Here is a 16973-nt window from a genome sequence, read left to right as displayed (position 1 = left end):
ATATTTTATTGAGCTGTGCTGTTTTGATTGTATATTATTTTGTTGGATTTTAACTGTTTTTATTATGTCTGAAATCTGCCCTGAGCCCCTTATGGCAAAGGCTGGAATATAAAACTACCAAAATAAGTAAAAATACTTGATTCATGGTGGAAAGTGAAACTACAAGGGTTAAGAGATCCTTTTTCCTCGGAGAACAAGAAAAGTCATGGCTGAAATTGGTTAGGACTCTGAAAGGCTTTGAAACAAAGGATTTGCGGTTGGATCTTTGAAATACAACTCCCTGTAGTTTTCAGAGTGTTATCACTACGAGCCATCACAGTTGACACTGGCAACCTAACATAGCATGTAACTACTAGCCTCTGCCTTACCTAAAGCAAAGACTAAAGCCTTAGGTAGGATGCTACCCATTAATTTAGCAAAGCTGCAGATATAAATGATGAAGAAAACATAACGAGGTGCTGGGTTTTGCTAATGAAATTGTTGTTTGTGTCTATGATTTGGCGGCAGTAAGTGAAGTGGGTGCATGCACTCGAAAGCTTATCCCCAGAATTAAGCTTCCTTGGTTTGGAAGGTGCTACTAGACTCAAACTTTGCTCCAGTACTTTTATGTTATAAAAAGGGGATTTCTTAAAAAAAAAAATCAAACATCTTTTCCTCTCTGATTTCTACAAGGCAAGTGAGATTTGACAAAATCCTTTTTTCCTCCATCTTCTCTGCCTCTGCACAGCCATCTGCTTTCTTGGAGGCCGAAATTTCATCCGGCTATGCAAGAACTTTGCAGGCGTTATTAACACAGAGCGGGCCCATTGCATTCTTGATGTATAGATAACCGTTTCAGGGTTTGTTCAAGCGGTCCGAGCTGCTAGGGAATGCTACTCATTTCCATGGGGCAGACAATACGCGCCAAGCCAAGAGAGGCGCTGCTGCTCCCCCGAGCCGCGCAGAAAGAGCGTCACCTAGAAGCCGCCCAGACCGTCGGAGCGACAGCTTTCCCGGCAAACCCAACCCGACAGCAGGCCATGGGCTCGCGGGGGGTAGAGCTGGGTTTCGCTGAAGAGGCGGTGGATCCTTGGGGGCTGCGTCGGGAGCAGTTCCCCTCCAAAGTCGGCGGGAGGCCGGCTTGGCTGGGCGAAAGTGGCCTGCCCGGCCCATCCGAGCTGCGGTGCGGCGTTTGCGGGCAGCCTTGCGCCTTCCTCCTGCAGCTCTACGCCCCTCTGCCCGACCGACCTGACGCCTTCCACAGGAGCCTCTTCCTTTTCGCCTGTCGCCAGCCCGCCTGCTACCGCCCCGCCGGAGCCGCCCCGGGCAGTCTGAGAGGTAAGGAGGAAGCTTGCAAGCCCTGCAAAGGAGGAAGGCATAGGCGCTGCGATTGGCTCGAGTCCTGGAGCCGCGTGGCTAGTGGCTGAAAGTAACACACACTTGAAAGCAACCTGATTAAGGGTGTCCCAAATTGTTCCCTCTAAGCCAGGGGTGACCAAACGTGCTTAACAAACGAGCCACATAGAATAACCCTCAGATGTTTGAGAGCCGCAAGACATAATGGAAGGCAGGCAACCAAATGGATGGGGAGAATGAGGTGGAAAGAAAGCAACTTTAAACACCTTCTCCAAGATGGCCAATGGGATGGTGGGGGCTTTGAAAGCCATACAATATGTGTGAAAAAGCTACATGTGGCTCCAGAGCTGCAGTTTGGCCACCCCTGCTCTCGGCTGTGGAGTCTTGTGAGCAAAAGTTCTACCTACTGGCATTACAGTTGTGAGTGAGTGATTTGGCTACTGCATAAATTAGTTGGCTCCGGGGCCATTTTTCTTGAGCTAAAACAAAAATGTCTGAGCTGGAGACTAAAAAACTATGAGCTATCTTACACTAGCTCAACATAGAGGGAACACTGTTCCCAATGTGTGGTGCTTGGTCTATTTGTCACATCCCGCCCCCACTCCCTTTTCACACCACAGTCCTGTAGCTTAATCTGAGAAAGTGACTGGCCCAGGGTCACCCACAGAGCTTTATAAGTGGCTGGTGACTTTTTAGAGAAAACACACAAACTAACTCTGGGCCCTTCTTGTTCCCAGTCTCATACTCTAACCACTCTATCACGCTGCCTCTCAAAACCAAATATACATTTTAAGGAGCTAATTAAAGTTAATTAAATTAAATTTGGGGGTTGCAGTTTGTTGCAGGAAAAACAGGAGAAATACATCAAGAATGAAAGACAGGCTGCTCTGTGAAGAAGTGAGTTCTTGGGCTGCCCATATGTAGTCTTTACAACTAGAGTTATAACCTGCTGGGAAAAGAGTAGAATTTTTAGAAGAGGAGGGAGAAAAAAGTGAAGAAGAAAGTTTAAAAGGAAGAGAAAATGTGACAGAGAAAAGGAGAAAGAGAGGTGGTGGGAAGGTGAGGAAAGTAAAAAAGCAATAGTAAATGAGAGGGAGAGGGAGAAGGAAGTAAGAGAGAGAAAGAAAAGAAGGCAGAGGAAAGGAGAGGAAGGCCGAGGCAAGAAAGAGGAACAGCTGACCAAAGGTGAAGAGGGGACCCACGTCGTGCACATGCACCTGACCCACCAATGAAGAGGAGGTGGGGTTGGGCGCTGGGCTGCTGAGTGGGCTCAGGCTATGGGCAGCCAGCAAGAGGCTGGTTCCTGAGAAGGAGGAGCTGGCAGTGGTAGAGGAGGAGGTGGGTTGCTCCAATGCCGGTAATTTTGCTTCTTTACCCCCCCCCCCCCCCCGCCCCTGCTGCTGTGCTGGCTTGGACAGGCTGTGAGCCAGAACCTTTGCCTTTGAGCACCACTGATGTGCACTGGACTAACCTCTGCACCGACTCCTTGCCGGGGCAGGGTGCTTGCGGGCTGCTAAAAAAACCCCAGAGTGTGGCAGGTGGCAGTGTGAGGCTTGGCGGGGGTGGCGGCCTTGGGCCTATGAGAGGGGCTGATTCAGGGTGGGAGAGGGTGGCCAGCAGCGTGAGACTTGCTGGGACAGGGTGGCAACAGAAAAAAACCCCAGAAAGGGTGGCTGGCAACGCAAAATTTGACGAATCAATGATGGTAGTGGTGGCAGCCAAGTGAGGAGGCTCAGGCCAGGGCAGCGGGCAGAGTAAGAGAGCGGCACAAGGCTTGGTGGCAGTCGCAAGGTGCTGTGGCAAAAATTTTGTTTGAGAGGTCAGGGGCAAGGGTTGGCTGGAAGTTTGGGGGGCCTTGGAGGTGAGTCAGGGGGTAGGACCCTGTGAGGCCCCCCTTCCCGTGGCTACGGGCCTGTTCATATATATACTAAAACAAATGATGATGCAAGCAGAAACATCAGGATCATATAACAACTTAGCTTTACACTTCAGCTGTGTATAGTGAATATTGGAAAGCACACTTTCTCACAAAGATTGTTACATTTATGAATGTTTAAGAAGTATCAGATATTCTGCCCCTGTCTCCCTATGGAGCTAGGAAACTTTGGGATTAGGGCAGAGGTTCCCAAATTTATTTGGCCTAATGCCCCCTTTTCAGAAAAAAAATTACTTAGCGCCCCCCTGGAAATCTACCTTCAAGACGTGGACTAAAAGATGCAGTGACATATTTGTACACAGAGTAAACAAAGATGTTCTAAAAAATACATTATGAAGCATGAAATTCTAAAATCAACTATGGTAACATTCACATTCACAGAGAATTTTTGCAATTTCAATTCCAACTGACAGGGACAGGAGGCCATCTAGTTTGACAGGTATTTGACAGGAGAAGATCTAGATGGGCCAAGCTAAATTGGTTGTTTTGTACTAATGATTGGTTGCACAATTCTAGCAATTTGACAGCCAGTCAGGGATATAAGTGGTTTAGTAAAATATCAAAACTCAAGAAGAGGAACAGAAGACCAGTGCTGGCGCTAGGGGTTCTACCACCCTAGGCAGAACCCCACGCCCCCCCCCCCGTGTGCCCCTAAAGGGGGATATTCTTCGCATGCTGGTGATGATGTCATCATGCCAGCCAGCAGGCAAGCCCAGAGCCCTGGGTGGTGCACACAAGTGCTGCCACAATGCCGCTTGGCAAACGTCTGTGCTTGTCAGAGCCTTCAAAGGAAGCCTCCAAAGAGTGCAATGGAAAGGTGCCGCTATCCAGCCACTTTTAACTCGAAAGCAGCAGGCAGCAGTAAAATGGGGTGCTCTTCGGAGGCTTTCTTATAATGCTGCTTGGCAAGATGGAATCATGTCGAAGCTCAAACACATGGTAATTTCAATTGACGATCTATATTCATCTGATGAATCTTATAATTTTAGATTTATCAAACAGAATTTTAGATCTAGAATCTCAAACTGTGTCCTGTCCAATTTTATACCTGCTCTCCTGCCTCACTTGGACTTGATCAGACGGCCAGGAAAATGGCCAAATATTTATCTGAACTAGATAATCTGCAACATCGGAGAACTTTCATACTGGCTAGGATGAATGCATTTCCCTCTAATATTCTCTATGGGAGATTTCTTCAAGTCCCTTTTAGCGAGAGACATTGTCTATGAGGGTCAAGCTCGCCGGATTCCATCCAGCATATGTTATTGAACTGCCAACTGTATACTAATCTCCAGAAGGTTCTGTTAGATAGTCTTTCCTTACTGTCCTACATTCAAGAAAATAGGATTGATTGCCGTTTCCTATTAAATGACATAATCGATAACACAATAGCTGTTGCCAAATTCTTGGCTGAAATTGTCAAAAATTATTCTAAGCAGGTTTTATTGTGATCTTAATCTTAGTTTAGCCTTTTATGCTTTGAGCAGACATATCTGATTGTTGTTTTGTTGACAAGTCTCCGTATATCTCTTTTTGTTATGCCAATAAAGGTGTCATTGGATTGGAAATAAACTTCATACTTCTTATATTTTAATTGGATGGAGTTCTGGTCCTCATTACTAGTCTAATTGGGTGAATTCACACTAAGTAGCTGGCAAAAAGGAACCCTCTATTTTTGTTAATTGGAATTTTTCTCTAAATTAGAAATTCTGGACCCAGAAACGTGATGTTTTGACACCTACCACCCTCTTCTCTTCTCTTCTCTTCTCTTCTCTTCTCTTCTCTTCTCTTCTCTTCTCTTCTCTTCTCTTCTCTTCTCTTCTCTTCTCTTCTCTTCTCTTCTCTTCTCTTCTTCCTTTATACTTCCACCGCCCCCTTATTTTTATTCACCCCCCCCCAGTTGCACCCAAGGCAACTACCGCCCCCTGGATTGTTCCAGCGCCCGCCAGGCGGCAATATCGCCCACTTTGGGAAACACTGGATTAGGGGATCTTCCTTCAAGAAAAGATTAAAGCATGTTGTGATAACGCACTTTATAATAAGTCACATCATGGACAAAAAGATGTAAATATAAATAAAAAACTGCTATACTCTTTTCAGGTTACTCACTATGAGTTTTTTTTTCTCTTCCAAGTTTTTAGGAATCAGTTACCAAGGAAGAATGATACTTATTCTTATGAGCCTCCACCTGAAGAGCCACCCCTGGAAGAGTTGCCTGGAGCAATTCTGCAGTTGAAGTGTGGGACAAAACTGTGCAAAGTCTGTGGGTGCTTGGGTCCCAAAGTGTGTTCTAAATGTCACAAAGCTTATTACTGTAGCAAAGACCATCAGGTTAGGGATTGGAAAGCAGGACACAAACTGTCTTGTGCACAGTCAGGTGAGTGATCTTGAAACTTCAGAAATTCATACAAATCTAGAAAAGTAATGCTTCCAAAATGATGCTTAAAAGAGTACATAGGTCAGTCCATCCTTGTATTCAGGGGCAAGTCTACATTTTTGGGGCCCTGAATCTTGAACTGTTATGGGGGCCCCTTCTCAACCAGCAACAATAGGGTAACATCAAACAAGGTCCAAAGGGCCTTGCTGCCCTTGCAAGGACCTCAAGGCCCAAATGGCAAAGAATAGGGTGGTGGGGTGGAGCCCTTGAAAATGGGCTATACATGAGCCCCTTCCCACCAGCAACAAGGTCTGGGTAACCACTGTTATCTTCTTCAGTGGGGCTGTTCCATGGCAGATCACCATTGCATCTCAAATTTTGATTAAAATTGCTGTACTGGGTTATCTCACATGTCAAAGTCACTTGTGTGACTTTGTGTGAATAAAAATTTCCTAGGCTATGCTTTATAGTTTCTGAGTTATGGGGGATGAAAATTAGGGAAACGTTGTATACATGCATGATGCATAATAGAAAGACTAAAACAGCAAATAATCTTTTATTTTAGACACTTATAAAATACATACTACATGAAGCACATTTTACAAAACATTCTTCTGTTTTTTCTAGCAACATATTCACATACAGTTTTATCATATGAGAGCTTCCTTGCAATGTCACTTTCTACAGACAATATGCATATAGCATTTAAGCGCTCTTTGGTCATGGTGGACTGAAATTTGTTTTTTATAAAGGAAAGCTTTAAGAAATTCCATTCTGCTTCACAGCTTGTGATAGTGCAGCTTAAGCACAGTAGTAATACTAGGGAACACTTCAATCAGGTGTTGCTCACAAATAAGCTGAAGAACTTCTGCACATTGCATTTTAGATGGTGTGTTTTCTTCTGTGTTCTGGGATTTCCTAAGGTGTAATTATTCTTTGAACTGGTAACGCTCATTTACTAATTTGTGGTCAACATCATCTTTGTAATGTGATATTATAAACTTAATATTGTCCTCATCAATTTCAGAATTGTTCACCAATTCTGAGAGGAACTGGAACTTTTTTGCAGTCTGCTCATATGAGTCAATCCTCTTGCCTAACTGGATTACCAAGTGGTCATAGAGTTGATTTAGAACTTCTATCCTAAATTTGTCAGCTCCTTTCAAAGAAGCCCTACAACTTGTTCCATCTGAAAATTTCTTTCTAGGAATGCGTTTGGAAGCATCAACTTGAAGTGATATCTTCATGCAAACCTTTTGCTTCTGATTCACAGTGTGCAATCCAATCAGCTGAATTTTCTCAGAGTTCTTTAACAAACAAAAGTAACGATAATAGCAGAACAAAACATGGGATTTACCTGAAGGTTTCTTCTCTTCAGTGGGGCGAAGGCATCCAAACTGGTCACGCCTCCTCTCGCTCCAGGCAGGGCTATGCAAATTTGTATATGCCTTCCGGGACCTAGAGAGGGAGTCCTTCCAGACATAAAATAGCCTAGCCGATCAAAAACTTGGAAGTCTTTTCATCCTCTCCTGTATCCATCTCATAATTTAGAGCTGACACCACCTTCTTGAGTAACCTTTGATAATGTTCTGGTTGAAGTCTAGTGGAGCGCTCTTTTGAGTCTGAATCTTCCCCAGACCATTCTCCCTCTTCTTTGTCTGAGGTAATGGCTGCTGAGGATACAATGGATTTGTTGCCCTCTATGTCTGAGGTGAGCTCTTCCTCTGAAGTCTTCCTCTGACCCCTGGGCGTCTTATGTGGAAGGTCCCGTGGGTGAGTCACCTCCCTCACAGGAGTACTTCTTTCTGATGCCCTTCTTCTCTTTCTACCCCTTGTGCTCTTGGGATGTTTTCGTTCAGAAGATGGTTCTGAGTCTATAGATCCCGATGAGGGGGATAGTCTGTTCCTTTTGGGGCGCCTGGAGCCACTAGAATCTGCACTGGGAGAACGCCTCCTTCTGCTCTGTAACAATTTGGCTCTTTCTTGCCCTGGGTGGTCGATCTGCTGTTATGCAGGGGCCATTGGAGCAACTTGAAGGAGTGGGGGAAACCAGGCCATCCCCCAAGCATTGGATGCCTAGTCGACCAGGGGCTGCCCAGAGAAAGCGGGAAAAACTTGTAGCATTGCCGTATTTGATTCTGCAGTGGCTGTATAGGCTGCTAATGACTGCTGCGGCTCAATATGGCACCTCCTGGGGGGCAGCTGAGGAGTCTGGGGTCCTGACCTACAGGGGAAAGAAAGGTACCCGTGGCTGCAGAGAAACTGACCAACTCACCTCTGGAAGATACCAGAGAGCTGTTAGGAGCAGCAGGGACTGGATGGAAAACACAGTCTGTCTCAGAGTAGTGGCTCTCACCCCCTTCGTGTTGTGGCCAACCGGAGACCTCTGGACCTGCCTGTGATATTGTCCATGCCCCAGAGGTGGCTCTTGCCTGGTAGAAACGTGCTGTTTCTGAAACTCCTGCCTGCCTGAGTGGAACTTCCAAAATGGTGGGCGCTCTTGGTGCTTCCCCTTTGTCCAAGACCTCAGACAAGTAAGGCCTACCTTCAGAGGACTCCGGTTCTGGGATCCCTTTTGAAGTGCTCACTTCCATTGCAAAATTATATTTTCTTCTGCGTCTGTCTCTTTCTCTCATCTTTTCTTTTTTAAAACGTGTGTGGAGTGGAGCTAGGCTCTAACAACCTCCTGGAGCGGCAGGGCTATTGAAACTGGAAGGACTCCCTCTCTAGGTCCTGGAAGGCATATACCAATTTGCATAGCTCTGCCTGGAGCGAGAGGAGGCGTGACCAGTTTGGATGCCTCCCCCACTGAAGGAGAAGATAACCTTCAAATACATCAAAACTAGGGGTTTGGAGTTTCTTACTTGTTTTGTTGAAATGCTTAAGAACTTCTTCCCAAACAACTGTTAAAATAGCATATTCCAGCTTTACCAACTTGCATCTTTGCATCTTTACATTTAGGTTTGGGTCTTTAAAAATATGTTTGAGACTTTGTAAAATACCTGTATATCCATTTTTAATTGCCTGGACTGCTTCATACTGTGCAGTCCATGTAGCTATATACTTAAGCCCTTTAGGGAAAATCTAGATTGTCCTTTGTTTTTAAAATTCCCCATCTTCATGAGGTTAATGCTCGCAATACTGAAACAGCAGATGAGATTTCCAGGCTGTATCTGGGAGGCTGCAGTTCTTCTCACTTGGATCCTGAATCTCATTTCACCTTTGTTTTTAAAGATCCCTAATAATTGTACACATTACCAACATTTACCTGCAAGAATTCAAAGCAGGCCTTGAAACAACAAGATCTGTGCACGCCTTTCCCCATCCTTCTTCCTGGGCCAGGCTGAACTGCTAGGCCGCTGGGAACAACTAGCCCGCGTTAGGGGAAGCTTCAACAGTGAGCATGCTCCATTCTAAGGTCAATATTAAGTACTTCAACCCATTGGCATATGATTCTATCACTAAAATAACATTATTTTAATAATAATTTTTAAAACTCCATTAATTCCTGTTGGAAAATTTACTCATTAAAAAAGTTGCTTCAGGGGCTCTCTGGGATTAGGAGCCTTGAAGCTTAAACTTCATTAGTTTCACAGTAAATCTGCCTCTGCTCGGATTTATATTGTTTGCACTCTAATCAGATCTAAAGTCAGCTATCAGGGTGAATCCTGGAAGGGTGTGTTTTCAGAAGCTATGCATCTCACCCCGACTGTTCAGACAGAGAAAGGAATAGTGTCACTGCAGAGTTCTAATATCACTCATATCCTAAAAGTCTAGCATAGTTTGATGAAATTAACTGAGATGTGACTCGTATGTTAAAGAATAGAATCTGCTAATATTTCTAGTTAAAAACTAATTTTTCCAGCACATTGTTTTGAAGGATGTGACAGGCCAACCTCAATACCCATGAAAATTGGGGCTAACGTGAAGCTGTATCACATAAAATATCCATATTAGCAACTGTGAAGAAATTTTTCAATTTCTAATCTACATAAATGATGCAAATATGTTCGCTATTTTCTGTGAGTTCAGATAGGTTAGAAGAATATTGGTTGACTTGGAAGTAATAGCTGGTTATAAAAGCAAAACAATGTCCAGTATTTATTCTGAAGCTTATTTTTATTTTCTGCACTGTTCCTGTTTATATTGAGTGTTTACAAACCAACCAGTTTACAAAACATGATGAAATAATGTGAATATGGAATGTGAATGTGGAAGAATAACTGGAACCATGTTTGTTTCTGTTTTATAGATCAGATGGATATTGCTATTTCAGATCATAAATTTCTTTTCCCTGAATATGAAATTGTAATAGAGCCTGAAGAAATGGAATCATCCAGTGTTGGTGAAACAGAACAGAAAGATCTACAGAAAAATAAAGGTCCATCATGTGCAGATAGTACATGTAAGTAGAAATGTGTTTCCATAAGCCTGCTTTGGTTCTCAAATTAATGAGTTTGGCATCCTTTAATTTATTGAAATTAAAACACGAATCCTGCTACATTTGTTTTCCTAATAATACATCAGTATTAATACATAAGTGATAAGTTGCAGTACTGCAGTCCAAGCTCTGCTCACAACCTGAGTTTGATCCTGGCAGAAGCTGGATTCAGGTAGCCAGCTCAAGGTTGACTCAGCCTTCCATCCTTCCGAGGTTGGTAAAATGAGTACCCAGCTTGGTTGGGGGTAAAGTGGGGAGGCAATGGCAAACCACCCTGTAAAAGTCTGCCAAGAAAACGTCCTGATGTGATGTTACTTCATGGGTTGGTAACGACCCAGTATTTTACCTTTTTATGCTACTAATGAGGAGGGAAGATGGTATGGTATAGCCCAGGGGTGGCCAGCCTATGGCTCGGGAACCACATGTGGTTCTTTCACACATATTGTGTGGCTCTTGAAGCCCCCACTGCCTCATTGGCTGGCTTGGAGAAGGCATTTGTTTCTTTAAATGCATTCTCCAAGCCAAGCCAGCTGGTGGCTTGGAGAATGCATTTGAAGTTGTTTTCCTTCCTTCCTTCCTTCCTTCCTTCCTTCCTTCCTTCCTTCCTTCCTTCCTTCCTTCCTTCCTTCCTTCCTTCCTTCCTTCCTTCCTTCCCTCCCTCCCTCCCTCCCTCCCTCCCTCCCTCCCTCGTGGCTCTCAAACATCTAACATTCGTATTTTGTGGCTTTCGAACATCTGATGTTTATTCTGTGTGGCTCTTAACATTAAGCAAGTTTTGCTATCACTGGTATAGCCTCATCATTTAAGCGAAGTAGTGTTGGTTCTGGAAGGGAGACCACCAAGGAAGTCTTTGCAAGGGAAGGCTATGGCAAACCACCTCTGCATTTCAGTCACCATGGGGTTGCCATAAGGCAGCTGTGACTTGATGGCACTTCACACACCTGTATACTGATAATGATCTTGTGTGCAAAAAGTGCTAAAATTAATATGCTCTTTATATCTAGTTAGTCCTAATTATAATTTGTTCTCTTTTGTTGTCATTTACTGTGCAAGCCTTTTAGAGCCTTGGTCACCAAAGAGCTGCCAGTTTGCTTGTGTATCTGCATACTTGCTTAACAGGAACTTGTAATGTTGTGTGTATCCAAGGTTGTGGCCCCACCTACTGTAAAATGATAGTTACAAGGGATAACTGTGAAGAAAATCAGCAGTAGATTATAATAAACAAGTGGGGGCCTGCAAAAATGTGTTGTAGATTCCCACAGCTGGCTGCAAAGGTGAGAACAGTCCCAGCTATCTTTGGGCAAGCCAAAAATAACCCGTTTCCAGGCATTCTAGGGCTCCCAACAGTGCACCTGTTTGACAGGCCAAACAGGCACATTCTCACTGCCCTGAGGATGCTTGGAAAGGAAAGATTGCTCTACATTTGGGAAACTATTCCTTGGGCTTCTGAGAGTACACATGCTGGGATTAATCCAGCAGGAATGCTCTCCACCCCGATTATGAGGCAAAAGGGGGACCTATCGAGAACTTGTCTGGGGCAAAAAAATCCTGCTTCCCTACCCCTGCTGGCCCACCATGCCTTTGCCCTCAGAGGGAACTAGGGCCAGTGGTCCTGCCAAAGCATAGAGCTTCCCTTGGCAGCGCTGAAGTACTCACTGGTTCCTGTAGTTGGTAGGATGGTCATTTTCCATGCCTTTCTGCTGAGATAAGCAGTGGATTGCAGTAGAAAGTGATGTGTCTGGTTTGGAGCAAGAAGCCTGCCAGATATGCTTTCTGCTTCAAACCAAGATCTTGATTGAGTGGCTGTGGGAGGAGGGCTTGGAGTAAAAAGCATACCTGCATCTGGTATTAGTTGTGCATCTGTCAAACATATGATTTTAGTTGTGGTGCCTGTAGGGGATTGGTGGAAGAGGGCAGAGGACAGGACAAGTCCATCCACAAAAGCCTTGGATTCAGTGTGTTATTACTGGTTATTAACTGCTGTATATACCTTTTGTGTGTGCATTTTTAGATGAAGCAGTTGAATCCCTAGATGAAAACTTGTTAGAGGCAATGGCAAAGCATGAAACGGAAGAAGACAAGGTTTTTCAAAAGTTTAAAGAAAGAACATCTTTGGAACCAGAACAGGTTTTAAAACTGCATTTTTAAAAAATAGTTGAAGTATTTCAGTGAAATTTAATGTCTCGGTTGTATAAACCTTATTTTTTATATTGATGGTGGGAATCTTGCTCTTTTTTTTGGCTACTGTGTGAAACAGAGTGTTGGACTGGATGGGCCATTGGCCTAATCCAACATGGCTTCTTATATTCTTAGAACCCCTAGGTTCCAGCCATAGTGCCTTCATTACACTAATATATTTGGATATGAACATGGACTCAGAAATTGAGTCCAAATGAGATCTTGATAGTGAAGGATTCAGTGTTGGATTACCTGAGGATAACTGGGGTCTGCAATATTACTATTTACTTCCACAAAAACCATGTCAGAGTAGAAGAATTTGAGTTCTTGCTATATTTAGAAGAGATTATTTCTGAAGTTGACAAAGTAAGCAGCTACATGATTGCTGTGGAGGTTCAAGGATTTTTGTGTGGGTTAATGCTGGGACACACAGTGCATTCCAGGTGCTGTACTGTACTTGGCATCTTCACTAGTAAATGACTCAGCCTCAGAGTTTCCTTAAAGTTTATATTCCATACTATCCGATCTGCCTGTGGCAGTTATAAAAAACACAAACCATTTATTTCAGTGACACTAAAATGAAACTTGCTTTCTCTGGTTTATGTTTTTTTCTTTATAATGTAATTGACAACTTTTAATTTCACTTGGATTTCAGATTATCAGATATTGCAGAGATGGGGAAGGTCCCATCTGGATTTCAGGGAAAAATATTCCTCTTGAGATGGACATCCCAAATTGTGCATGTGGTGCTAAAAGAGTATTTGAATTCCAGGTATGTACATTTGGGTTGTGTGCACATGCCCCTTGCTACTGCAAAACAAACTATTTCTCGCCTCTTTCCAGTTTATATTCCAGTATTGCGAGTCTTGCTGGGAGGGGTTCTCACAAAAGGTGTGATGATTCTTAATGGGAATATCCTGGAATGTGATGACCACATGAATGTGTATTTATAAAAAAAAAAATTGTCTTGGCTATTACGATAATAGTTGAGTAAAATGACTATAAGTGACAGACATAGCAGTACTTAAAGTGGTCTTGGTAACTCTTAAAGAGATTATGCTAGAGAGGAAGCCCTTGAGTATTAGCAGAACTCAAGGTGAGGTTGCCCACCCTTTTCAGAGACAAAGGCAGGGGTTTCAGGAAGCCATTTTCATGAAGCCATTTTACATACTCACTGGGTTGGGAGTGTCTGAGACAGTGATATTTATCAGGCCGGGTGGGGTGGACAGAGATGTTTGGTATCAGTGCAGATGCTTTGTCTATCCATTACTATGTCCAGGGTCCCTGTACTGGGCTGCCTCATGTCTGCAATAATTTTGTATGACTTTAGTTCACAGACAGTGGAGAGATGCCTCTGAGAGTGCCCTGTGTGGTGCTGCAGAGGAGAGTGCTACGAGACATGATGGTGCCATCCTTGTTCATATTGGCCTATCAGGGGTGCTACGCAGGGTGCTTTGTCCAGCTTTTTCTTTAAATAAGCACAGAAGAAACAGTAGTAGAAGAAAATAATTTCTAGCTAATCAGTGTTCTTTAATAAACATTCTGTTCTTTCCCTGTGATTCCTCTTCAAGGAAACAGGTCAGAGAATACCTGGTTAGAGTACAGCTGACAAATATCTCTTGTTCTCCTCCTGACATTTTTAAGGGGTCTCAGAAGGGATGTGTGATGGACCACACTTTTAAAAAACTTAGAAGTGCTGTAAAAACAGTAAAGGAGCGTGAAGTGTTAATTCTTCACAGAAACAGAGATCTTTGAGTGACAGGCTGCTCCAAGCAATCTGATTGGTTAGTATCAACTAAGCAGAGAAAGTCTTGAGAGCTACATGCTGAGGAGAGAGTCACATTTCTCCTTGACTGAGTTGGGTACTGACAGTTTGACTTCAGCCCTAGCTAAGAGTTGAGTATTGTCAGTTTTGGAATTCAGCCCTGACTGAGAGCAGTTTAACACAGACAGGAGAACCAGGGAAAGTTGGCAGGGATGAGTGCGTAGTTAGATGGAGACTCCCATTCAAGCCAAGGAAAGGGGATAGATCTTCTAGAGGGAGAAGGAATTTCCCTCCCGAGTTCTGATAAGTACAGAGATGAGTGTGGTTGGAAAATGCCCTTGGAAACCTCAGGAGTCAGTTAAAAACACAAGATGAGTGTTTCAAGAGGAGTTTGGGTACTGGAAAGAGTGTGCCAGCCTTCTGGAAACCCAAAGTGTCAGAGGACACTCAACGTGTGCCAGAGTGCTTGGGGAAAACATGGAAACAAAAGCCTCTGAACATAAAAGATTTTAAATAGCTCTAAATAGCTTAAGAAACTCTCATTAGCCTGAAATATAAGAACTAAGTTTGTGCATGTACCAATTTTACCTCAGAAATTTCAATCCAATTTCACCTGACCTTTTCCCGCTATGTTGAATTAATTTGGAATATAAAAACATCTCAAATGCTGTTAAAGGGAGCTCCCGATCCTTCCCTCAGATTACTGGGTTGAGGTAATATCCAAAATGTTATACTATGACAGGGTGGGGCAGCCAGAGTTCTTCAGCAAAGGAGACATATTACTAGGGCAGCTTAGTCAGCAAAGGGAAAGAAAGATGGAGGGAAAATCTTGCCTCTGAGGGAGGGAAATGGACGGGGCAGTTATAAGAGGAAGTAGGAACTTGACTAATCCAAGGGAGAGGAGGAAGGATGCAGCTCTTTCTGCATCAGAGGGTAGAGGCCAATAGCATTCTTTCTAAGGGTCAAATAGGGTTACACAGTATTTGGGAATGGGGGGCAGCACCCTGGCTTATTTTAAAATGTTTTTATTTTGTTCTTTCAGAGCTCAAATTGGCTTACAGTGAAGTAAGATCCTTTCACAATTTAAAACCACTTTCTGTAGTTTCTTGAGCCAAAACATAGTGCCACAAACCTATCCTCTGATCAATAATACCCCATAGCCCAAAAATTATCCAGAATCATTATTTTAAAGCCCAGTCTTGCAAGTTTCTAAAACAAAGAGGAATTGAAGCTATTGAATTTATTCCACAACTGTGAAACTCCAACTAAAAATTCTGATCATCTCACAAACACCATCCACATCTGTCAATGAAAGAATCATAGAAGAGGGAACAGATGGGTGGTTCTATAATGTCAGACTGGAGGGGAGACTATTAGGTTTCCGTAAAAGATGGGAACATGGTTAACTGCTGTTTTTCAAAACATCAAAATATGTTAAATGCTGTAAGTAACAAGAAGTGATTGTACAATTTTACAAAGTTTAACAAGTTTAACTGCTGTTTTTCAAACCATCAAATATGTTAAATGCTGTAAGTTTAACAAGTGATTGTACATCTGTTGTTAATTGTATGATTGTACATTTCTTGTTGAACGTTATGATCATGCAACATGAAATAAAGATTTTTCTGGAGTGCATATACGAAAACTGAACTGATTCAGAATGCAGCTGCACATTTCCTTACAGGTATCCCCCATGAGTGCACATATACCTGTGCCCCGTCAATTGCACTGGCACCAAATTGAATACCAAATCAAGTTCAAGGTTTTGGTACTCACCTTCAAAGCCTGAAACAGTCTGGGACTATCTCTTGCTATATATATCCATCAGAGTCCCTGGTCCCAAAATCATCCAGCTGTCCTCAGCAGGACCTTTTCCGCCTTAGCGTGGTGGAACTCTCTTCCTAGTGAGATCTGAGCCCTGTGGGACTTGACTCAGCTCTGTAGGGCCCATAAGACTGAGATGTTCCATTGGGCATATGGTTGAAGACAGCGACAGTGGCTTCCTGGGTTTCTTTCCCCCACCTTTTTTATTTTCATATCCCCTGGTCAAGAACTTTTTAATCAACTGAATAGGATGTCACTAGCCACCCTAGTTTCTTGCAGGAGAGATGTGTGGCACCATTTAGTGGAATCTGAATGTATTGCATGTACTTACTGCTTATTTTATTCATATTTACTGTCTGTTTTTACTCTATTGGTGAAATGTTGTGCGCCATCCTGAGCCCAATATGGTGAAATGGGTGGGGCAGAAATTAAATTTATATTATTCCTTCTGTTCCTAAGGTTATGCCACAACTGCTGAATCATCTAAAAGTTGATAGCCTTGGAGAAAGCATTGACTGGGGAACTGTAGTTATCTACACATGTGCTGATAACTGTAACTTGAGCAGCCAGTATACAGAAGAGTTCATATGGAAACAGGATATATCAAGCTCTGTTTAATTTCTTCATAAGTCTGTTTCAACTGGATCCTTTTTAAAAACAGTATATTAAAACTCTTACCAGAGAAGCCTACAACTGTATTATTCTTGAAAATTTACATTAAAATTGGAATGTAATGGGCAGAATAAACATACATTTCTACTGTAGGGTGACTAGCAGATTGTGCAATGGCTGTAAAAGCAGGCTTTTATGCTTCAATAAAATACTGTCAAGGTGAGATTAGCATAATTACAACAGACTCATGGTTTGAAAAAAATGTACCTGAGCTTTGTTTTCTGTATAGCATAAAAACATTCTCTAAAGTTTTAAAACAGTAAATTTTTACCTATATTTGTATCTTGTGCAGATCTGGGTATTAAAAATGCTTAAACTGAAGTGGCTTATGAATGCACTGACAGAATCAAGCTGTATGATTTCAATTAGTACTACAGTAGTAAAAATTTGGTCAGCTGTAGTCCTAAACTGATTTTCTTCCTGTTCTGCAGTCAGAATATCATGT

The 16973-nt window shown here is 42.9% G+C and overlaps 1 protein-coding gene across 1 annotated transcript; it reads left to right on the top strand.

Annotated features, from left to right (window-relative positions):
* The first annotated feature begins 856 nt into the window (after positions 1–856).
* Positions 857–16865, top strand: PDCD2 (programmed cell death 2). The gene is made up of 6 exons (XM_060242674.1): positions 857–1317; positions 5406–5648; positions 9901–10053; positions 12101–12216; positions 12923–13039; positions 16316–16865. The coding sequence occupies exons 1-6, from the start codon at positions 870–872 to the stop codon at positions 16472–16474; spliced, it is 1236 nt and encodes a 411-aa protein (XP_060098657.1). The 5' UTR covers positions 857–869; the 3' UTR covers positions 16475–16865.
* The last annotated feature ends 108 nt before the right edge of the window (positions 16866–16973 follow it).

Source organism: Heteronotia binoei, chromosome 1, assembly GCF_032191835.1.
Source record: "Heteronotia binoei isolate CCM8104 ecotype False Entrance Well chromosome 1, APGP_CSIRO_Hbin_v1, whole genome shotgun sequence".
NCBI lineage: Eukaryota > Metazoa > Chordata > Lepidosauria > Squamata > Gekkonidae > Heteronotia > Heteronotia binoei.
Note: the sequence above shows the minus strand (reverse complement) of the source record. Positions and strands in the feature narration are given on the sequence as shown.